A 24,349-nucleotide genomic window follows, 5' to 3' on the forward strand; every position below is an offset into this window, starting at 1 on the left:
CAGTCTATTTAACATGCAGTCAAACCAAAAACAACCAACACCTTATATAATGAATGTATTTTTAACCGGCATGTCTTAAATAACCCGTGGGATGAAAGTTGCGACAAATCTGTGAGTCTAGCTCTTATCGTTACTTACATACATATTTTCTTACAACAATTGTTGGTGAACAACGGCGGGTTGATAAAGTGAATACACTGCAGTTTAGGCAATACACAATAAACAGGCAATCAGTCAAAACGGACCAGTCGGTCACACAGCCCCAGTAATCCTCAATTGTTTTACCAATCAACACGCTTCGTTGCCAGTTTGTTGGCCTAAATAATAAACAGAAGCGAGAAGTCACCAAACGGAGCGGTGAAACATCAGATTTAAAACAAAGATACCTTTCTAAGTTTTATACCGAATCTAATCTATATTTGAAGAAGAAGCTGAATATCATATTTAAGTGTCACATATTTCACGATACGATAAATCACATAAAAAGCAAACAGTACAATATCCAACCACAGGGCCTACGAGACACGAACATTCACTATTTACATTTCTTTAATATTTGAGCAATGTAACCTGCTGAAAACAGCCGATATGGGCTTAACATTATACTAATAAATGTAAATATGAATTAGTTCTAGTACACATGCACCTACAACGAGCAGAGTCGGTTGGGGGTAGTTGATGGACTAGTTATGTGCCGAGCGCTGGGATTGGTTTTCAGTTGTGCAATACCACTTACACTAATGAGACTAATTGTGTGCAGGCACACCTTGGACAACATGACACAGACAAGAAATCCGGTTATAACGTGATAATGATAATGACGTCATGTAGTGACGTCAATGTCTTACTAAACACCAGTGCTTATAGTTATCAATGCTAGAGTCAATAGATCCACGTGCTATGCTGTATATTGACGGGTGCGTTGTTGGATATAGGTGGCATGCTGCACAGAGAGAATATCTTTCATTGTCTTTATTTGCCAAATATCGTGTCCTGTGAGGTCCGTGGAAAAAAAAATATTGGTCCAAGCGTGAATTCTAGGGTTTCAGATGAAATATGTTAATTAGCCAAATCATTTAACTTAAGTTTCTTTAACAATAATAATAACAACTGCTATAACTGTTTCTTTTAACTCAAGAACCAAAACCATGACATAGTGTTGGAAGCCACCAAAGTCCTGTCCACCAACAACAACCATCTTCCCGAGGCAAGGGAGTTAACGGACTATAAAAGTGGAAACTGGACTTTTAAAGTCAGTTAACTCCCTTGCCTCGGGAAGATGACAACAACTGGCTACAAAGAAAACTACAAGAAGCCATTGACATCAGGAGACACCAGCCAGCCATGAACCGTGACCAGGGAACCTATCTGCCTAGTGCTTCCACTTGCCAATTGCTATTTCAGTTCTGTTACTTATCAGTGCTAACTACCCCGGCCTCCCATTGCCTATTGATAATTTAGTCCTGGCTTCCAGTTGTCCATAACTATCAGCGCTAATCACTGTAAAGTGTTGGCTTCCATTGTCTATTGCTAATCACCTATCAGCGCCATTATCTGTTGGCTTCCCTTGTGAAGTTTCCACCTTTTGTTATCTTATTACTTTTGTTGTTCTTACGTGTACATGCATATGTTCTCTGCCTCACAGCACACAGTCACCTGATGGAGGAGTAAGTGTCTACTCAGAAACGTTGTGTTCCTCATCATAAAGAAGTTGACCTTACATTCTCTTCCTTATGTTTCTTTTACGTTGATTAAAATAGTAATGTTAAGAAACGTGTGTGCATTTACATGTACGTTTGTGTCTTAAACTTGTTTTACACCAGCGACATGAAATATGCGAACGAACACTTCAACATGTCTTTACAAAACATGTCTATGTTAAAAAGAACAAACGGACGTACATTCATGGCTGCACGTGTGTTGACTGTCGCAAGCTGTGCGGATAGGTATACACCAGTATGCATTTGCGTTCAGGAAAAAGCACTTCTACATATCTGTTACTTATAGAGTGGTGCATGTGTGCGTTCGTGCGTGCGTGCATGTGTGTGCACATGCTCTATGTGTGATGCGTGTGTACATGTTACGTACGGTGTGTCGAAACGGCAAAAATGCACAAAGTCTAACAGTACAGGATATGTCGATAATGCACAATCACCATGCATAATGGTTTATGGCTTAATGCCGCTTAAACATATTTTTATTTTGACTATAAATCTGGATATGTAATCAAGACACCTCTTATTTTAATAACTACCCCTGTAATAAATCAAGTAACCAGAGATAGTCAAGGTATATAATTACACAATATATTCCTACATCTGATCCCTCTATACGAGGATATGCCAGTATGCTCGGAAACTCATCCTTACTTTTCCCAGTGAAGTGGATGGCCTAAAATGTATTATCTTAAATGCTTTCGTCAGATTTTGCTTATTTTTCAGTCGGTCGTCAGAAGACGTTGTTCTTTGCACATTGTGTATTGTTGTGGTGAGGAAAGTAGTACATGTAATATTTGTGCACTACGTCACAAAATTTACCGCCATCTCCATCTTTTTAGCAGACGAATATAAATCGCAGCCATGACAACAGATAGTGTAGGCAAAATTGATCAAATGTGCCACTGAACTCGAGTTATCATTATCTTTGTTGGTGAAAATGTGAAACTGCCATTGTTCTTGGAGCGCTGTATCATCTAGCGAAGCTGTAAGTTCAACATCCACGATATGATGCATGGAAAGGTGAACACCCCAGGATCACACCAGGAAATACCAAACCCTTGTTTGTGTGACATGACGAAATCAAACATCTCAAATTATTTTGATATTTGATTTAATCATTGCCAAGATATAGGGGTCCAAACGGTAAAGCCGAGACTGTCGTACTCCCCAAGTCAAGCTCTTGAGGATGCTACAAAACCAACAGTCTAACCAACAGTCTAACTAATGGGACGTCTAACTAATGGGATATAACCGTATTTTAAGTTCTGTAATCAGCTGGTGACGACCACGACCACGCTTCTCGCATCTAGTACTGTTTTAGGTCAATTCAGTTTGCAGTAATTGAAATTACACGTTTAATCAAACCCTAAATACTTCAATCTAAGTCATGTTGTTAATAATTGTACGTTCATCGATTTCTATTGTTAACAGACTAGATAATTTGGTAGTATGGGATAAATGATTCTTATCACTGTCACAGAAATTGGAAGTTTATGTTGGGATATAATGGCCTGAAACATCTGTGTGCTGTCTGCCTACATACATAACAGGGTTAGAAATTAGTTTCTATTTTCACTCATCTGCCTCTACGTAATGATAGCCAAATAGCAGACTTGCCCAGTCGGTTAGTCTGAGAGTGATCCAGGGTTTCATCCAAAATGTCCTGAAGATATTTTTCAAGTTGCTAATGATATTGAAGAATGTCCTTTCAAGAGTTGATAAAATCATGAAAATGTCTTCTTGCCATTGTCTACAGTAAAGTCACGAGAGACAATGTGGAAATGTAAAGGGACTAGTTGATTTCTTAGAATATCTAGCTGCTTTAATATAACACTACTCTGAAATGAGCTGTTCACAAGTAGATTACCCCTGTTTGTGATGATGTACCGGCCCATGTGTAAACCTTCATAATGGAATGCTCAGCATTGCTGGAACTAGTGGTAGTCATGGTACCTGAAATATTGGTTAATTTTGCTGAAGAAATAATTTGGAGTTGTACAGTGTTCAAAATGTTAACCCTAATGTTCAAAGGTAAAGATTTTGGGGTTTTCAAATGCTATAACAGCAAACCTCAGGATGCCAAGGTGCCTCTTAATGTAAAACACAGTGTGCAATGGAAAGATGCAGTTTATTGTAAGTCCTTGTCAACATATTTCTTGCAGTCAGCGCAAGAAACTAATATATTTGGTCCACTAGGCCTTGTTATGATAACATCTAGAGAAAACCTTATTAATGGCAAATTTCCACTTGTCTCTTATGATACCTTAACTATTGGGCAGTTTGGCAAGGACTATAGGACTAGTGCCTATTGCTAACGCTGGAGGTTGATAATCATTGATGATCATTGGTTCATGGAGTTCCCCCGTGCTTGTGTAATTAGTTGTATTTCTACTCGTGGCTTCATCAATATCGCTGCAGGACGGACAAGTCAGTTACCTGTAGACACGACAATGGGATGCGGCAAGAGTGTACCTGAGACGGGCCCAAGGAGAAGAAGCAGTACTGGTTTCTTGTTCAATCGACAGAAAGTCAGCATTCGTATTGGAAATGAAGTTAAATTACATGAAGATAAGCCACAAATAATATTTGTCTTTGGTAAGTGTTATACTTAACCTAATCTGTTGGTATCATAGTTTGGCCTGGTAGATTTGCAATGAAATTCATTTTTTTAATCTGATATGAAGAGTTTATTTTTTAAATAAAGATAATTTCACGTTTGGTTTCTCTTGCCCCAAAATGTGAAAAGTTAAAAGGTGCGAGATTGAAATTGTCTAGTTTGAAATCACAGAGTTTTGAGCTGTGATTTTCAAGGTTACTATAACTACAAGATTTGGACTAGATTGACTGGTTCTTTAAGGCTCAGACAAATAAGTTCATTAATCTCCAAGGCCAGTATTCATAAATGGAATGAAGACATTCCTAATAATAATGTTTTTGCTCTGCTATAATCTTGTTGCCTCTGCCGTACACATAGATTCAATCTTAGGCAACGGTATGTGATTGAAGAACATAGTGTATACAAACCATGAAGACGATAAGACTTTTAAAAATTCCAGATTTTGGACAAAATATGCCATTTATTTATCATGTTCACCTTCCGAGGCTATTTAGTTTTAAAAAAATCCTGAAATTATTTGAAATTTTGCTTGTATCTTTTTTAAGATTTGAAGATTGTTCCTTTGTGTATCTAATTACTGCCTATATCTGTTGAGTGAGTGAGTTTGATCTTACGCCGCTTTAAGCAATATTCAAGCAATATCTTGGTGGGGGACACCAGAAATGGGCTTCACGCATTGTGCCCATGTGTGGAATGGAACCCGGGTCTTCGGCGTGACTAGTGAACGCTTTAACCACTAGGCTGCCCGACCACCCTGATGGTATAGCCTATGCTTCATACTTTACATGCTGCTATGATATGGTGGGAACAAACAAACAAATAATGAAATAAAAACTGCCTATTTTGATATTTTCTCCAGGAGGTCCTGGCACAAAGAAGGGGAAGCTTGTGGAAGACCTCACCCAGACCTTTGGATTCAGATTGATAAATTTGGAAAAACTCATCCTGAAGGAGTTGGCCAAAGATCCTGATGAAGTTGGGGGATCAGCAACAATGGAAATCATTGACTATGTGAAGGTGAGCTATGTGATCTACAGGGACAGACATTTCGCAGGTGCTTGATTTGATATGCCTTTGTAATGCTAAAACAATGGGAAAATTGGGAAATTTGTACTAACCTGCAGGATTTTGTAGTAGCCCCAGGCTAGCAGGCTAGTGTTGATTTGTAACCCGGGTAATGGGGTCCTTGAGATTTGCTGCTATAGTAATTAAAACTAAGGACCCCTAAAGTTTTAACTTTTAACATTAGGCTTATGACAAGGACCACTTGACTTAATGTCACACTTAATTATGAACACTGATTGGCATATAAAGAATCTCACCTAAATGACATCAAATGAGTACAAAGATACAAGGGTGAGGTTATATTTATCATCCAAAATCCTTCTTCCAACCAGCTTCAGTGGCAGAGAGATAAGTGATGTCATTTGATTGTGATGTCATGGTATCAGATGATGTCACAATGGCCTGCAGGGCATTGTGATGTAATTTCCTTGTAATGATATCTCCTAGTAGATCAGCAGTTTAATAGTAGATAGATATTACTACACGACGTCATCCTATGTGCTGCTTACTTCTCATAAATAATGTGACCCTACACAAAAAGGTTTCCGTCATATCTGTGGATTATCAAGGCGATGATGAAAATGCAAACTAGACAAAAACAAAGAACACGCTGGGTGCCAAGTTGAAAGTTTACACCTCAAAGAAATTACCAAGTATGTACAACAATGTTTACTTCCGTATGACATCACTACCGGTGACCGACTTTTACGAAATGGCGTGTTCACTGACAACAGTACGCAGGATTTCCAGAGGAGGATTTTCGTTGATTGAGGGATCGTATACACATAAATGTTTCACATAAGTAATCAGAAACATTCTGATAATCTGCGTACTGTTATTTGTTTACCATGTTTTCCAATGTAACAAAGAGAATTAGTCAGAAATGTCATCGTTGTGCGTGTTTTAGCGTCAGTCATGGCGTCACACAGGACGGAAACTTTTACGGCTTCTGTTGAATTTACCACATCATTGTAATGTGTATATGTGTATTTCCATAATTAGTGCAACGATGCTCTTGCCATGAATATTCTCAAACGCGTGATGTATGCAACAATTAGACGAAAGTACCTCTAAAAATGCTACACAGTGTAAAATCTGAATTTTGCTTTGTTTACATTTCAGCAAGTACAGTTTTCCGAGCACAGTTTTCGTTTCCATACCTAATTTATTTCGCATGATTTCATCTAGATAATTTGCATTGGTTACAAAGACCATTTATCCATTGTTTCGAAAGTGTATGAGGAATTCAGGGATGCATGTTTAGCAGCTGAGTTTGAAATATACCTGATCGAATAGGCGTCTCATAACCGGCATTTTGTAAACACAATCCAATCCAATATGGCGGAACGTACACTTCGGCGTTCGTGTATGCGTTTTTTCCAAAACATTCTAAACGATTCTCGGCTTATCTGCGACGTTTCAGAATTATCATTAGTGATTTGATACCCATGATCGCTAATATGCTATTTTTCTACTTTAATTATTCGAGGAAATATCCGATATTTACATTTCTAAAGACACAATAAATATTTATATAACGTGAATATTGTGATTTGGCGAGAATTACAAGGTATCTTATTTTCAGAAGTCATTTTCAGTAATTTTGAATTGCCTAAAATGACAGTAAATGATAAACAGAAGGGGGAATTCAAAACTGTGCACATGAAGTGTATTAGTCTGCGTGATGTATTTTCAATTTTATTCGATTTCGAAGTGAGGGTTGACATATGTGTCGCTGTGGCATCCAGGGGGTTTACACTCTGAAAAAACGATAATGTTGACATAACAACAGATAATGTAACTGATAATAATATCAAACAAACTCGCAGACGAGGACGAGTTTGTTTATTTTTATTATTAATTACACGGTCCTGTTGTTCACTACAGGCGTAGGTGAACATTCGACTGAAGCACGAGCAACTTATGAATGACTTACACTCAGGAAAGTAGTCCGTCATCATCTGACCTCAGGTCATCACCATGGAGTAGCCAATCACGGGCCTGGAATTCGATCTCACACATATGTTTGATACCAGTTATCTCAAATGGGTTTCTCACCCACAGGTGTGTAAGAATAAGCAATCTTCAATCTCATCTCTACAACAGTCTGCAACTTGCACTGTATTTCACTTTTTTAGCCTAGAAACCTTGGCTTGTGACAGCCAATGTCAAAGGAGTAAAATCTATAAAAAAAAAGAAGTTCAAGCTAGACCCAACAGGTTTGGCAGGGATTGCTAGTCCGAAACCCAAGTCCAGTAAAAGTGTTTTTGATCTAATAAACTTTGCTATGACACCTTATGTATAAGGAGTGAAATGTACTGATAAGATTTGGAAGAAACAGTTCTGGCTAATACCGATAGTGTCACAATAGCAAACTCAAGGGCAGGGGTGGCCCAGACGTCTAAAGTGCCGCAATTCGCCGTGCAGAGTTATGTCCCTTGGTCACCCAAGAAACCCATGATTGGGGTTCGAATCCCTGTTTGCCTTGATTATGTTTCAAGGTTTTTCAGCACTGGCGCCATGCTCATGCTTGTGGATTTAATTTGACTAAAGTGGTAATCTTGTGAGACCTGCATCACATAGGGCTTTCCTCCCACATTAAGCTGACACTCTGTGATTAATGTAACTGGAATACAGTTCAAAGCAGCATAAACCCAACTCACTCACTCACTCACTCACTCACTCACTCACTCACTCACTCACTCACTCACTCACTCACTCACTCACTCACTCACTCACTCACTCACTCACTCACTCACTCACTCACTCACTGCTGTTTGTATCTCCCTCTGTGCCTTCTTTGCTCCAATAGTTAACCAGTGGCAGCGTTTACTGTAAACATTCTCTGGTGCTCTGACAGCTTGTGAAAAGTAGACCTGTTGAGCTATTGCAGCTCTCTTGTATTAGAAACAGCTCTCTTGTATTAGAAACATTTGATAGTCAGCCATACTGGCACGCACAGCAATCACACCACAATCAGTTTTCGAAATTAGGCATGAAAGTCAAGGGGTTATAGACCTCTAACGTCAAGATTAGAGATTACATTGAAATAACATTAGAGTAAACCACAAGGATAATCACATGACACAGTTGTTACCATTGACATGATACTAATCATAGACAGCCATGCTGCCTTCTTGATAGAGATTAATTCCTACAGAAAATCAAATCTATTTGGGAAATGTATGTATTCTTAAATCTTTGATGTTTGTTTTACCTTTGCATTGTACTTTTAAGCTAACAATGGTTTCAGAAGACATCACCTGTACATAATGCCTTGAAATAGAACTTGACAATTTATTTTCATGCCATTACAGGTGACTTTTCCTTCTTTTAGATGCATGTCTCATTTGTTTAGGCCAAAATTGTGGTTCCTATTACCTGAGCGACCCTTATCTGACGTGCTGACCATAACATGTTCAGTGGTACTCAGTGTTCGTCATAAAAGAAAGAACACACATGAAATATACATGTATACTGAACACTGCAACTTTCAGTAGCTCTCCGACATAGTTGCTGGTATTCCCCCCACCCCGACCCACCAAAACAACCCACCCACCTACCCATGCTGTTGTAAATGTAGTGTAAACGGAACCCAGTGTTCAATGTTGGTTCTTGAGGTTTTCCCCTACAGTATTTAAATCTTGGGATTCCCTAGATCTCTCACTTTGAACAATAGGGTCATAGAAAACAAATCCCTTGACTTACAAGCTTCAGCAGCGTTAGAAACAAACAGTTTTTGTCCACTAGTCCTTATAATGATCACATATAGCAAAACCCATAAAAAGGGCAAATTTCTACTAGTCCCTATGATACCTTAACTATTGGGCAATTTTGGCAAGGACCATAGGACTAGTGCCAATTTCTAGCGCTGGGCTTGATTGAGTTTGATGGGAATCACACTGGATTAAGTCGGATCTGTCTACATGTCTTCTGTCCATGGAGGACATCTACCAACAGGACAGATGGCTGGAATGTTTCGCAAACATAGTTCCAGTTACCATTTAGTTTATGAATAGAGTGGTTTGGGTCTCTCAGAGGAAAGTGTATTAATAATCAATGGTAATGGGATGCTGTTGTCAGGAGCATGTTCAAGTATTGATCTGATCATTGCGGCATTCCAATTAGATGCTATTGATGCTGGACATTATTTGTCCTTGTCAGTAACCTACATTGTCATCAGATGTTGCATAGCATGGAAACACTGGAAGTTAAGAAAGATTCTGATAGCTGAGCCATGCTAATCCCAAAGTGGCTTAAAGACATTTCCGTGCAGTTATGTTTATACTGCGCCTGATGAAATAGTCATTGATTTTGTGTTTGCTCTGGCACACTCTTTCCACTGATGTTCTTATAGCACAAAATCAGCGGTAGAAACTAACACTTTTGGTCCACTAGTCCTTTTTAATGATAATATATAGCAAAACCCTTAAAAATAGCAATTATCTACTAGTCCTTATGATACCTTAACTGTTGGGCAGTTGGGCAAGGACTATAGGACTAGTGCCAATTTCTAACCCTGGAAATTATCTTCATTCATATTTAGTTTGGGTTATTATAGCACAGAAACAAAATCTTTTTCTTTTTGAAAAGAAGTAGATTTAGTTTTGTTACAAGATACATTTTGTATTTCACCTTTAGGTCCTTCAGAAACAATTGGCAAGACAACCCATCCTAAACTTTGAAGAGATCTGTGCATGTCTATTTGTACGTGATGTATAATGATCAGACTTCAATCAGAGCTACCTCATTAAGCACTCTTACTAGTCTTAGAAGCAGTCAGCCTGCAGAATGTGGAAGAATGGTGGTTATATAATTTGTAAGGTTTTGACACCACAGGAAATGATGTCAGAGAATTTGCATTGCTGGTTAAACAGTTATTTTTCTCAGCACTTGCTAATTGATTAAGCCATAGGCAAATAATGAGGAGTATGACTTGTTTCATTTTTTTTTCAACATTGACGGACACTGCGCTGAATCCAAGAAGTCCACAATTCATTTCACTTCAGTTGTTTATTAGTGCTGGGATGATACACTGATGCATCGGTGGACAGTCTCATTAAAATCAGACCTCAGTTCTTGCTACCGCTAAACAAAGATCTGAGGACATTCCATTAGGGGTCACATCAGAACGACCTTTCATCCAACCAATCAGAGCATCGCTTACCAGATTATGAAAGTGACAGTCAGAATGTGATTTCTAATCATGCAACCTCGAACACTTTAACTCCGAACAATAGTTACGGGTTCAACGACTGAATCCATACAATCTAGACCATCTATTAGCCATTCCAGAATGTTCTTTTGTTTAGGTTTCATATTTGTAATCGAGAATTTGTCAAAATATGTTTCGAAGCGTAGTCGCCAATTTGAAATTAGTGCCATAAAGCACGAGAAAGCTGCCTTCTGATTAGTCATTCCATTGGTCGGTCAAAGTTCGTGCAAGGTCGGTCTGACGTGACCTGTAATGAGATGTCCTCAGATCTTTGTTTAGCGGTAGCGAGAACTAAGATCTGATTTTAATGAGATTGCATTGGTGGATAGCGATATTTTACTTCCCAATACTGGCGATACAAGTATCAATCACAGTCGCACACTAAGTAAAAAATATTGATTCTTACCTTAAATGTTTACTTTAATGGCTGTTACACCAAGCATTAATTAGTAGTGAAAATTAATAGAGAAAAAGTAATTATTTTCATCCATTGTGCCATACACTGCCAGCTGTATATCGTTTGTGTGCCAGGTATATACTATTCTGTCTATGAAAAAGATGGCTTATGCACCACAGATAAGAGCACATACAAGTATCCTGATACATATCAGATCGTGAACAAGGTATCCTGATACATATCAGCTGGCATAGTTGGTGTATTGTTTATATATTACAACACTTTGGGAGAAAACTTTCACTTGTGTTAGATTGGCAAAAAGTGGCTGTGTCAAGTCCTGCTGAAATGATACCATTTAGGATTTTTAATATTCAATTTATGATACATATATTCATTTTCTGAGAAACAAGGTTTGTTTCAAGGCATCAGTAGCGGTAATTTGATTGTGGTTGGCGTGTAGGTAATGGTGTGTTGGTGCTATCTGCAGATCTGTCCAAACTCTTTCACCGAAATTAAAGTCAAGAATAAAAAATGCACTGGCCACATTGTATGACACAGTATTGTAATCAAGGGACCTAATGGCAGATTTCACTGCAGATTGGTTGACATTTCTGGTATTATGTGCCAACAGTAATATTTTGACTTTGGGGAAGGAAGTGAAGACTAAGTGTCTGCATGTATGTCATATATGTTTCACCTGAAACAGCAGATTGCGATGTGTCACTAGTTGGATCACTCGTCATGCTTCTGTTGTCTATCATGTGCAGGAGAGCCCGGAGAAGATCACGCTGCGATGGGCCCTGAATGAAATCAAGAAGGAGGTGGAGGCAGATAAGCAGGGCAGCTATGTCATCGATCTGATGCCGAATCTCAGGGGGCTTGTCCGCAGCGCTGGCCTTGTCAAGGACCCCACCTTTGAACTGAAGAACTTTGAGACATTTGTAAGTTGTCATCGTGCAAGGTAGTGTGATTGTCTGATGTTAAGAAGGTTCTATGCTTGAGAATTTTAGGGTGTTGGCGGGTTGAAGTCCTTCAGAACCTGCTTTGTTTGCCTTACTTGTGTTGTAGATGTCCATCTGCCAGGTATTATTATAAACATACTATACAGAGACAATGTCTCAATTTCAAACACAACAATGATTACAATGTCTAATCTAAACCTTGACATATTCAATGATTTATCCAAATTTAAGTTTTTGACAATTCATATATAAAGTTAAACATAGGTCAGTTTGATTATAATCCAAATCAATCCATACTGACAAAATCAAATCCACTAAATTTAAAGAAAAACATTTTTCAACTTATCCTATCTCACTCTATGCATTTTTTCCTTGTTCTTTCGATCCTTATGTGGAAACGTGCTTGAATAAAGTTTCCAGCTTCTAAAAACATTTTGCCCGAACACATCCCAGCATCACCATGGTCACCACCCAAGCAGATGGGTCACAGCACTGTAATCCTGTGCGTTGTGACCCAACACCAACTCATCACCTGATTACCCTGCCACATGACATGGATTGAGTTCTGCAGAGCTACCTCCTCATTCGTAACAACATCTACAACACTAATTGAAGATGAGGATCATGATAAGGCTGAAAAAAAGAAAGATTCTCAGGCAGTAGCTCTTGAAAATATCGTGGACTTATGTTTGTAATCTGTTTTAGATATTTTATTCAACATTTCATTCAATATTGTTTCAATTATGGTTATTTACTTATTAATTTATTTAAGATATATATAGTAAAGCTGCAACTAACATGGAATAAATTGTTCCTTATAAAATAATAGTTTCAGATATAATTCTTCCGCTCATTGTATAAAAATTCTTTAAAATTATATTATTGGATACATTCCGAGAAATGTGTGTAGAGCTGATTGCTACTTCTGGCTTAGTTTACGAGACAAGACGAACGGTAATCTTAATTTCTGCATATAAAACAATGCCAATCAGAACAGGAAATACAATTTAATCAGTAAATCATCATGTCTAGTTTTATCTCAAATTTCAAATTTGTGTTGGCCAAGTTTAATTGTTATATTCTGTTCGTTTCCCTGAATTAGCTGAAGGGATACAATGGAATTTTCTGCGGAAGACAAACACGTTTTTATTGCAAATGTAGGGATTGTGTATGCACTGGTGACGTGCCTCATTCCGATTTGCTTTATAGACAGGGTATATAAATTAGCATAGATTTCCCACTTATTTAAGAGACAAACACACATGTTAATCTTAACCTCTGCATATAAAGCATTGTCCCGCATACAGTACACAGATACCATTGAATTTGTATTTGAATACCATCGTCATGTCTAGTGATGTTGTATCGCAAATTTAATGTTTTCATTGACCAAATTTGCAAACAACAAAACAAGCACACAAACTCCTATTGCCGCTATGACCATAACACACAAGACGCAGTAAAGCAATGCGCATGAAAAGGGAAGTAACTGCATGTTATATTGGATCGCATTGTTTTTAAGTATTGTAGCATTTCACTGTTGGGTTTGGTGTTCGAGACGCAGAATTTTTAAGGATTTTGTTTTGTTGAAAATGGAAATAAAAACGAAACGTGCGTCTGACTTTATTATGATGCAGCAGTGCCTGAGAACCAAGAATATTTTTTTTAGCCTAAATCCACGGCCTGTAAAAATTACAGAAGTTACCCCCCTCCTTCACTGTCTTTGTGTCTCTCTGGAACAACAACATGAGGTCTTACAGCCTCATCCTCCCCACACCAACCCAATTCTGATACACAAATACGAATATGACATCACAACCTAAACTCAAGCTGTGACATCACAACACTACTTAACGTAACATGTATTTCAGTTCATTGTTGACTTTAGGAGGAATTATTTGCGAGTACAATAAGTAACATGTGTCTTCCAAGATCGACGGTTATTTATATTTGTGTCCATATATGTGTAGCAATAGAATTTAGTCACTACAAGATATTTTTCAAGGTAGTCATTTGCCTACCTCTGAATTTTAGACAGTAGACAAATTGAAATTTAGGTCGCATTGGCGATCGTTTAGTTGAAACTTTGAGGCCTGTCTTTAGCCACTCACAAGTTCTAAGCGTTATGGCTTATTGTTAGCACCTGTTGGTTGTAGTCTATACGGGCTTGGGTATCCACACCCCACCGTCCAACCGGGGTATAAATGCACAGTGTGAGATAAGATAAGTTTAAAACTTTGTAAAGTTTACATTAAATTGTATATTTATAAAACTTGTCATATCTCACAAGCTCTATGCCCCCCCTGCCATCCCCGCATCACAGCCCCTCCAGCCTGGCACCTCTAGGGAAGAATGATGAGGCAGGGGTAATCAGGTGATTAGTTGGTGTTGGGTCACAACGCTCAGGATTTCAATGTGTGACCCATTTGTTTGGGTGGTGACCATGGTGATGCTGGCATGTGTTCGGGCGAAATGTTTTTAGAAGCTGGAAACTTTATTCAAGCACTTTTCCACATAAGGGTCGAAAGAAGAAGGAAGAAATGCATAGTGTGAGATAGCATAAGTTTTTCTAAATACATGTATACAATTTAGATTTTAAGTTTACAAATTTTGGCCCAAATATGTATTGCACTCGCTATAGCGATATAGTGTAATACGATTTATGTGTCAATATGCCAACCCAATTGAACGTTTCAATAAAATTGCACTTTATTTATCCAAAATGTGGTGTCATTTAGATGTCAGTTGTGTTGAGTGTTTCAACCCCCAAAATGACTTTATTTGTCTGAAATGTGGTGTCATTTTCATGTTGAAAATGTTGAGGTGTTGATTGTCTCCAGTTTCCAATATCGTTCGCCATCAACTTTTCCATCCCCCTGGACAAGATGGTGAAGAAGAAGAATGAGCCTGAGTGTGTGAAGGCCCCGGAGGCGGAGAGCAAGAAGGAGGGAGGGAACCAGGCAGCCAAGAGTGATGAAGCTGACTCCGGCAGAACCAAGGTGAGGGCAAATTACATACTGAACAGTGGGTTTAGGATAGGCTCCAGGGATGAGGATCTTCCATCTTCCCCAGATCTGCGAATTTTAGTGACCCCAAATTTTGGAAATCTGGTGGCTTCCCCCATAAACACCACCAAATTATGGACCACGCTCCATTGCAAATAAGTTTCAGGTGAAAAGGAGAATATCCATTCTCCTCACTGGTTAGCACAGATTACATACTGCTAAACAGATGTCTTGAAGATACGCAGGTAATTTGAACATATGGGCTTACTTAGCTAATTTTTCTAGACTGAAATACAGTTACTGAGCTTCAGCTTCATGGGAATGCCGGGTCAGGAGAGGTTCCAGCATCATCCTATACTAGTAGTAACAAGAGGCGACTAAATGGATCTGCAGGATTCATTTTATGGGAAAATTTGAAATACTCCAGAGGTACACCCACACTTGCCCAATGTTAAAATGCCCATTGTATTTGAAAATGTGGTCCTTATCCCTGGATCTGGTGGTCAGGCTTGTTAACCAGTCTGATAACATGTCCTTGTACCCAGATGATGTGAATCAGTCCTTCATCATGACTTCAATCAACCCTGAATCTGGTGGTCAGGCTTGTTAACAAGTCTGATAACATGTCCTTGTACCCAGATGGTGTGAATCAGTCCTTCATCATGACATCAATCAACCGATTGTAAGGTTTAGACCTGCTTTTTTAAAGGCATCCATCATATAGCTCAGACAGGGCAGGATTAGTCAAGAAACAGACTGTGCTTAGGACTTGTTGATGAAGTACAGATTGTGTTGGGGGGGGGGGGGAAGTTATTTTTTCGTTTCTGTGAATGTGATTTATGTTGTTTCCCCAGAGGCGAGCCACCCTGTTTGACAGTAGCGTGCGGCCATTTGTAGACTACTTCCAGAAGACTGGCCGCCTCGTCAACATTGATGTGTCGTGTGGGATGCTGGATCTGATCTGGTCACGAATGTGTGAAGTGTTCTCCGACCTGCAGCTCACAAACTGTGCTAACGCAGACACTGTCATCATCTTTGCTTTTGGTGAGTGTTTACAACTGTTGTGGTTGCTAAGACATCCAGGTGAGATGGGGGGATGGGTGTTTCCAAAGCCGCTGCATTTCACTGTGTAGAGTTGTCACCCGAGTATGTATGCCAGGAACAGATGATTGTGGATTTGAATACCAGATTCACCGTGACTAGATGTCTAAGTTTGTCAGCACTACCCATACTGCATCACATGGGGCTTTCCTTCCGCATCAAGCTGACATGAAGTCTATTACTGGAATATTGTTCAAAGGAGCGTTAAGCAAAGTTCACACACTCACTTACTCTCATCTCTAGACGAACTTGGACAATCTCAAGAGATGTATTTCTCGTATTTTTCTTGAACTATCGGCTCTATTCACTGACCAGTGATCAGTGATTTACAAATTCCATGTGCACAAGGGATGAAAAGGAGGGTCACATGTTTGTGATTAATTCATATTATGAATAAATAGTGTGTACTGAGATGGAATTTAACACCATCCTGCAAACCTGGACCAGTTTTGTCAATGCTGATCATACTGGTATCCTAAGGGCTAATCTGGGTCAGTTTCTTCAATGTTAAAGGTACCGGTATCCTAAGGGCTAATCTGGGTCAGTTTCTTCAATGTTAAAGGTACCGGTATCCTAAGGGCTAATCTGGGTCAGTTTCTTCAATGTTAAAGGTACCGGTATCCTAAGGGCTTATCTGGGTCAGTTTCTTCAATGTTAAAGGTACCGGTATCCTAAGGGCTAATCTGGGTCAGTTTCTTCAATGTTAAAGGTACCGGTATCCTAAGGGCTAATCTGGGTCAGTTTCTTCAATGTTAAAGGAACCGGTATCCTAAGGGCTAATCTTGGTCAGTTTCTTCAATGTTGAAGGTACCGGTATCCTAAGGGCTAATCTTGGTCAGTTTCTTCAATGTTAGAGGTACTGGTATCCTAAGGGCTATCCTGGGTCAGTTTCTTTAATAATAAAGGTACCGGTATCCTAAGGGCTAATCTGGACCAGTTTCTTCAATGTTGAAGGTACCAGTATCCTAAGTGGCAAGTAGAGTTTCAAACATTTGGAGGGGTATTTCTATGTCACTATTTGTTCTTGGTTAATATCCATGTGTGGTGTATTATTTGTTCAGATGAGAGCACCATAGAGGAGATAGAGCTCGGCCAGTACTGTATCCACAGACTGAATCTGACAGAATATATCCAGGATCCCCAGGAGCCAGCTGTAAGTGAAAACATTTTGACTCCATCTGAATTTTCAACTTAAATTATAATTTTCAGTCTGCTAAAAGAAAATTTCATCTTTCCACCACCTGGAATACATTTACAAGATTTCCAATGTGTCCTTCGTTCCTATGTTTATTGTTAATGTTGAAACAATTCACAGTTTGTCACAATATGATGTCTAGGGATTTGACATTATACACACTTTATGTTCAACATGTAATGCAGCTGACAGAAGTTTCCTACCTAATGTTTTGTTCAGGAGAAGATTCTCTCGTCTTTGAGTCGTGTGATTGAAGATTTTGACCCAACTGTGAAGGCTTTTGCTGTCAACCTTGGAGGGACGTCGCTGGACAAGAAGATGACCCTAGAGGTATGAATAGGGCAGTTGTACATGATTGTTGTGACTACCCGTGAAGATCAGGGTTAGAATCATTCTTCAGCAACCCAAAAGGCGACTATGCTTGCCCTAACATGATTGGGTGGTTGGGCTCGCTGTCTTGGTTGAGGCATGTCATTGTTCCCAATTGTGTGGATCGATGCTCATGATGTCAATCACTGTGTACAATGTGTGGGTGTTGGTTTGTCAGTCTCCCAACCCTGGGTTTCCCACTGGGTACAATGTGTGGGTGTTGGTTTGTCAGTCTCCCAAACCTGGGTTTCCCACTGGGCACAATGTGTGGGTGTTGGTTTGTCAGTCTCCCAAACCTGGGTTTCCCACTGGGCACAATGTGTGGGTGTTGGTTTGTCAGTCTCCCAAACCTGGGTTTCCCACTGGGTACAATGTGTGGGTGTTGGTTTGTCAGTCTCCCAAACCTGGGTTTCCCACTGGGCACAATGTGTGGGTGTTGGTTTGTCAGTCTCCCAAGGCTGGGTTTCCCACTGGGCACAATGTGTGGGTGTTGGTTTGTCAGTCTCCCAAAGCTGGGATTCCCACTGGGTACAATGTGTGGGAGTTGGTTTGTCAGTCTCCCAAACCTGGGTTTCCCAATGGGCACAGTGTGAATGTGTGGGTGTTGGTTCGTCAGTCTCCCAAAGCTGGGTTTCCCACTGGGTACAATGTGTGGGTGTTGGTTTGTCAGTCTCCCAAACCTGGGTTTCCCACTGGGTACAATGTGTGGGTGTTGGTTTGTCAGTCTCCCAAACCTGGGTTTCCCACTGGGTACAATGTGTGGGTGTTGGTTTGTCAGTCTCCCAAACCTGGGTTACCCAATGGGCACAATGTGAATGTGTGGGTGTTGGTTCGTCAGTCTCCCAAAGCTGGGTTTCCCACTGGGTACAATGTGTGGGTGTTGGTTTGTCAGTCTCCCAAACCTGGGTTTCCCACTGGGCACTGTTCTTCCCTGGTAATGGAATGATTCCAAAAAAGTCTATAAAGCTGACTCAATCACTTTTTCTCTCTACGTGTCTTCCTTCCAGGGCAAGCGACGCATAATGTTTGTGGATGAGAACAACAAGAAACTGGACTCGCACGTCAAGATGCAGATGAAAGGCAAGCCGTGCGCCAAGAACTTCAAGGCCATGTGTTCATTGGAGAACCAGATCTGTCTCTTCCCACAAGACACCGACCTCGAGCTCTGCAAGAACATTTCTCTCTTCCTGGCCAAGTGCAGACTGAATTCCTGAACTGCCCGACCAGTAACCCGAGGTGAGGTGGTTGGAAGTACCGCCACCGCCGCCGCAGATGCTCCGACATTCCTTGAATACTCATTATGAAGTCTGTATACATCGTTAACCTTTGCCAGTTGGATTTTCTTCATTGTTGTGATTGACAATTCCGTCTGAAATGGTATCACATTTATCCTATTTTTAAGTTGTCATTCATATGTGGTCCTCAGATGTATATTTTTACAGTAAATAGTCCTGTTATTTTCATAACTATACCAACTTTCATACTGAACACACTGCAACTGACTCATATTCAATTGTTCTTCCTTTTACAATGAAGTCATGGCCTTGAGAGGAAACCTTGCATCGGCATTTCGTCAAACTTTAACATAAGCAATATGCTCCCACTCAGGTTGTTACAGCTGCATTTCACAAACACAAACACAATAGTGTTTCATTAGACAGGGGTGTGGCTTGCTCTGTTTGATAGCCCAGTTGAATGTCAGTTCACCCTCAAGTTACCAGTGCCTGTTCCACCGTTATGAAATTCATAGGTCTTATCCTGGGCCTGGTCCATAGTTACGAAAGTCGTCAGTCTGATCCTGTGTTCCTCAGAAGTTACATAATGTCCCATCTCATTAAAATCAGATCTTAGTTTTCACTACCACTAAACTTAAATCTGAGGACATTCCATTATGGGTCACGTCAGAACGACCTCTCATCTGACCAATCAGAGTGTACGGGTCACGTCAGAACGACCTCTCATCTGACCAATCAGAGTGTTGTTAACCAGATCAGGAAATGACACAAAGTGTTTTCTTATCATGCAACCTCAAAAAGGTTAACAACTGATTCCATCGAAACCATCGTCTATCTCTCGCTTCAATGGAATAAAACATTTGAAACAGAAGAGACTTTCCATAGACATAGCCATAGGAAGTTAGAGAATGTCATCTTCTTAGCGCTAAGGTCACTCTGTGGAAACCTGGAATATAATCCAGCTGGCAAGGGTTTATACTGTCATAAATACTCATGCATTGTTAAGGGAAAATTAATCAAAATCCATTGCAAGAGACGTCTCAAGTGGCTGATGTCAGTAATTAGTTGTTTGACAGTCCCAATGGCATCCGCCATGCATTTATATTTTTAAGACATTTTTTTTCACTTTGTTACCTGTTTCACTTAAGAATTCCAAGGAGCTTAGTCCTGTTGTTGTCTGTTGATGTATGTGGTGCTGTTTTCTATTTGTAGATAGTTGTCTACTGATGTATTTCTAATGGCTGTAGTTCATTGATCTCTCTCTCATCCTCGGAGCTCAGTCCCGGGATGCTGTGGCTGCATTCCTCGTCAGTTGTTACATGGCTCGTCAGTTGTTACATGGCTCGTCAGTTGTTACATGGCTCGTCAGTTGTTACATGGCTCGTCAGTGAGTGCTGCACTCATACATGTCAAGTCGATATTGATTGTCCCAGAAACCGTTGAGAGAGTTTCCTTTCTTGAGATGTTGTGTGATCCTTTAACCAAAGATTTGTATTACGTTTTCACAGGGCAAACAAACATGGGTTAGTTCTGACATATACTCCACATTTAAAACTCCTTGAAAGAAGATCTGGTCTGTGTTTTTGCTTTTCAAAGACCATGGCTCTTATTTCAGTCTTCATTCAGAACACAAATTCATTTTAGTTTTGTAATCATTCTCATGTGCATGACCCAAAATAAATGTCCGGGGACAGTGACATGTAGGACCGGTGCTCCCTATGCTCAATCCCCCTCCCCCTCCCCCTCCCCCTCCCCCTCCGCTAGTCATGGGGACATGGCCCCTGCAGGGTTTTTCAACTCTCCCACGACACAAATGACATCAACTCATTCAAGCAAGTGATGCTGCAGTTCTGCCAGGCAGCCTGTACCGGTAATTAATACTGTCACAGGACGAACTCAGCTTTGTTACAAATCAGAATCAAATGTTTGTCTTCAAAAACTTGTCAGCCATGTATTGTAGCTTAATCACTTTGACATTAGGTCATGTTCTGATGTTTATGAATGGATGTTGTAGGTGTGCACATTTCCCTCTCTATGTTCTCTGGAAGGTGAGCAGTCTTTATTCCCTATGCAGGTCAAAACTTAGGTCAGAACAGACAGTTTGACATTACCTCTGTTCAGTGTATTCTTAACTTAAGTACTGCTTTAGAACAAAAGAGATGACAAACTACTGTCATTTTGTAGGACTAAGTGATCTTAGACTGTGGTTTATGAAATGAAAATACTTTTCCAGTCTAGTGAAACATGTCAGGTAATTAGTACATGTATCAAACAAGGTTTGTACAGGCTTGAAAAGGCCCTTAATTTTAAGGTCCGTCTTAAAAAGCCTTGAAAATCACCAAAATAGCTTGAAAAAGCCTTGAATTTGTACAAAATGACAAACTTGTTAATTAAGTATTAAAATACACAAAGTAATAGTTACATGTTTCAGTGATAGATTTGACACTTTGTCAAACACCTTGAAGAATTCATGACAGATTTGATTTGTTTACATATTGGTTGTAAAAATCAATCTTGTTTGAATTTTTGTGATGCTCATACTGCTTTTTAGGTTTTACGACTAATATGTAGTGTGGTCTTACGACAAATATACAGCATGATGGATTAAAAAAATATTGACAGACTGAACCCAACTGAAAAAGCATTCAAAATGACACTTGAAAGTCTTGTGGCAAGTTGTATGGAAAGGTCAGTAGGAAACTCTTTCAGCTCAGTAACATCTGTGTGATGATTCATATGTTAATGTAACCTTGACATCTTTATTAAGTTTAATTTCTTTTATTCATTCTAATTCAAGAACCTTTGAAATGTTGTTGTGGTTTGAATGCTTTGGGCCTCCATTTTTGTGGAAAATCTCTTCATTTGTGTTCCTCAGAAGTTACATGAAATCAGATCTTAGTTTCCTCTACCACGAAACATGGTTCTGAGGACATTCCATTACGGGACACGTCAGAACTCTTTCATCCGACCAATCAGTTTTTTCATGTTTTCTAATTATGCAACCTCGAAAAGGTTTACATCAAAATCATCATCTATCTCTCACTTCAATGGAATAAACATTTCAAACGGAAAAGACTTTCCATAGCGGCTTAGTCATAGTCGTAGGCAGTACTGCCATACAATCTCAGGGCATCCAATAGACATTCCAGGATTTTCTTTGCTCAGTTTTTAAATTCTGAATCAAGAACTTTGTTAAGAAATCTTCAAAGCGTAGTCAGGAATGGAAGTCGCCAGTTTAAAACTTGTGCTGTATTGCTCAAGAAAGCTTTTTCTGATTGATTAAAATAAAGTTCACAAAAGGTCGTTCTGACGTGACCTGTAATAGGATGTCCTCAGATCTTAGTGCTTGCTACCGTTAAACAAATTGTAATGAGATTGCATGTCATGTGAGTGAGTGAGTTAAAATTTAACGTCACATCGGCATTATTTCAACATTAGCAGTTGAAGCTAAATGGCGTCCCTGAAATACCTCCATTATATTGTTGTACGTTGTTTATTGCATATTTTGTTACCTATTTATAATATGTGCATATTTTGTTAAAATTATCCATGTAAAATGATTTTGTTAGTTTATCATTCAAGTATGAGAGTGGTCAAGGGAATTTCACTTCTGAAAGTAGGGCATGTTTAAATGTTTCTGCAACCAGCTAGATTGAAACACTAAGCATTAACGAGTGAATTGAAGGATTAGCTGGCGATAAAAGTCTACCTCAATATCTAAATACTGCTAATGGATAAGGGTCTCGATAGGCAGACAGATTTTGAAAACATAATTTGAAATCTACACTTTCACTGTATACAGTGTATGAATATTTAATTATGATAAGACAAAAAATTATTTTTAATTTTGCAACTTTTATGAAACCTTGAAATGTTCCGAATGTTGGTGTTTCTTCTGGTTTATGACTTTTACACTTGAAACAGATCATGTGCCTTGTGTAAAGATCTGGTTTTGTGGGACGTCTTTGAGAGGCATTTAATACATGCTGTTGATGTTTCCTTGTACAGGTTGGTTCACTGGTCATCGCTGCTGTGACACTCATGACCGTTCAAGTATTTTATCAGTGGAACAATTTATAACTACAGTCTTCATGTATGATGTAATGATGGACCTCAAGCACAATTATTGTTGTTGTACTTAGGACAGACCAAATAAATTGCTTGTTTTAAGGATTTTGTATCCCAAAATGACCAAAGCAATGAAAAGAAACAAGTGGGAGAAAGATAAAAAATAGATAATATATTTTGAGATGGTTCCCAGACAATTATGTCCTGTTAGGGAGGGAGTGTTTAGAAAATATCTTCAAAGGGGACAGGCAGGTCTGTAAAACAATTAATTTAAATTGGTCTGTCCTTTTTTATAATTTCATTATTTATTTTCTTGCAGTGATTATTATGTGATAAAGATATTTTTAATGTCTCATCTTACTGACACGAACAGAAGCATTTCGTTGTTGTCAGTCTCAACTGGTGATGGAGGTACTGAAACTGTCTGATGACATCATGTCACTAGTCAGATGCATCACGACAGACAGGAACATCCCTAGCAACAGTCAAGTGGCATGCCTCTGTGAGGAGAAAACAAGGGCTTAAGGCCAGAAGATGACTGTCTTAATGTACAATATAAATGTTTTCAGTGACAGATAACATACAACTGAATTGTTTGATAGGCATTACTTAGAAGTTGACAGATGACACAATGTATGTAATTTAAGTAGAAACAATTTATGGATAACAACTTCTTTAATACTGTAATGGTGAAGTTTCGGTATAGATCCTTGTGTCTACTTTAACATATAACTGGTTGTTATTAACACACTTGACAAGGGAAATTCATAGAGTGTCTCTGAAATATCTGTGGTGATAGTGGTAATTATCATGTTTTTTGCAGTGACAGTTTCTTGAAATATTAACCCATGTTTCCAAATGAAAGTAGTTAGAGCCATCATACTGGCATGCTTGAGATGAGCCAAATCAAAATGATAATGTTAAACAGATGTAATTTAGTGTGTATACAAAGTGGTTGTATAGACATGCATCTCTTTCGGCTTGATCATCCATGTATCATTGTAAGTGAACTGTTTGCTGTTTCTGGTGTCCTCAGCCTGGTGTTCATCTGGAACTGATTTGTCTGTGCTGGAAGTCAGGGATGTCCTGTTTTTGAGATTATATCAAAGGGTTAGATATTATCTTCTTTCATTGTTAATAAAGTTTGTTGACTTGACTTCTTGTATATTTTTAAGTCTGAAAGGCATTTAGAAGTGGTACACAAAAGGAGTGAGTGAGTGAGTTGGGTTTAACACCGCTTTTAACAGTATTCCAGTTATATCACGGCGTGTCAGCTTAATGTGGGAGGAAAGCCCGAAGTGATGCAGGTCTAAGACGTTTACCACTTCGGTGAAACCCACAAGCACGGGTATGGTGCTGACAAACCTAGAAACATAATCGGGGCGAACCAGGATTCGAACCC

At 39.2% G+C, this 24,349-nt stretch overlaps 1 protein-coding gene across 2 annotated transcripts; it reads left to right on the forward strand.

Annotated features, from left to right (window-relative positions):
* Nucleotides 1–2,527: 2,527 nt before the first annotated feature.
* Nucleotides 2,528–24,103, forward strand: LOC124116848. Of its 2 annotated transcripts, none has more exons than XM_046478407.2 (9): nt 2,528–2,738; nt 4,137–4,313; nt 5,195–5,352; nt 11,780–11,953; nt 14,815–14,973; nt 15,834–16,023; nt 17,142–17,233; nt 17,495–17,605; nt 18,652–24,103. In XM_046478407.2, the coding sequence occupies exons 2-9, from the start codon at nt 4,169–4,171 to the stop codon at nt 18,856–18,858; spliced, it is 1,236 nt and encodes a 411-aa protein (XP_046334363.1). In that variant the 5' UTR covers nt 2,528–2,738; nt 4,137–4,168; the 3' UTR covers nt 18,859–24,103. The 2 variants fall into 2 exon arrangements, with proteins under 2 accessions (XP_046334363.1, XP_046334362.1); XM_046478406.2 differs by having other exon boundaries at nt 2,528–2,703.
* The last annotated feature ends 246 nt before the right edge of the window (nt 24,104–24,349 follow it).

The sequence above is a fragment of the Haliotis rufescens genome, unplaced genomic scaffold (genome assembly GCF_023055435.1).
Source record: "Haliotis rufescens isolate VD_foot unplaced genomic scaffold, xgHalRufe1.0.p SCAF_6, whole genome shotgun sequence".
NCBI lineage: Eukaryota > Metazoa > Mollusca > Gastropoda > Lepetellida > Haliotidae > Haliotis > Haliotis rufescens.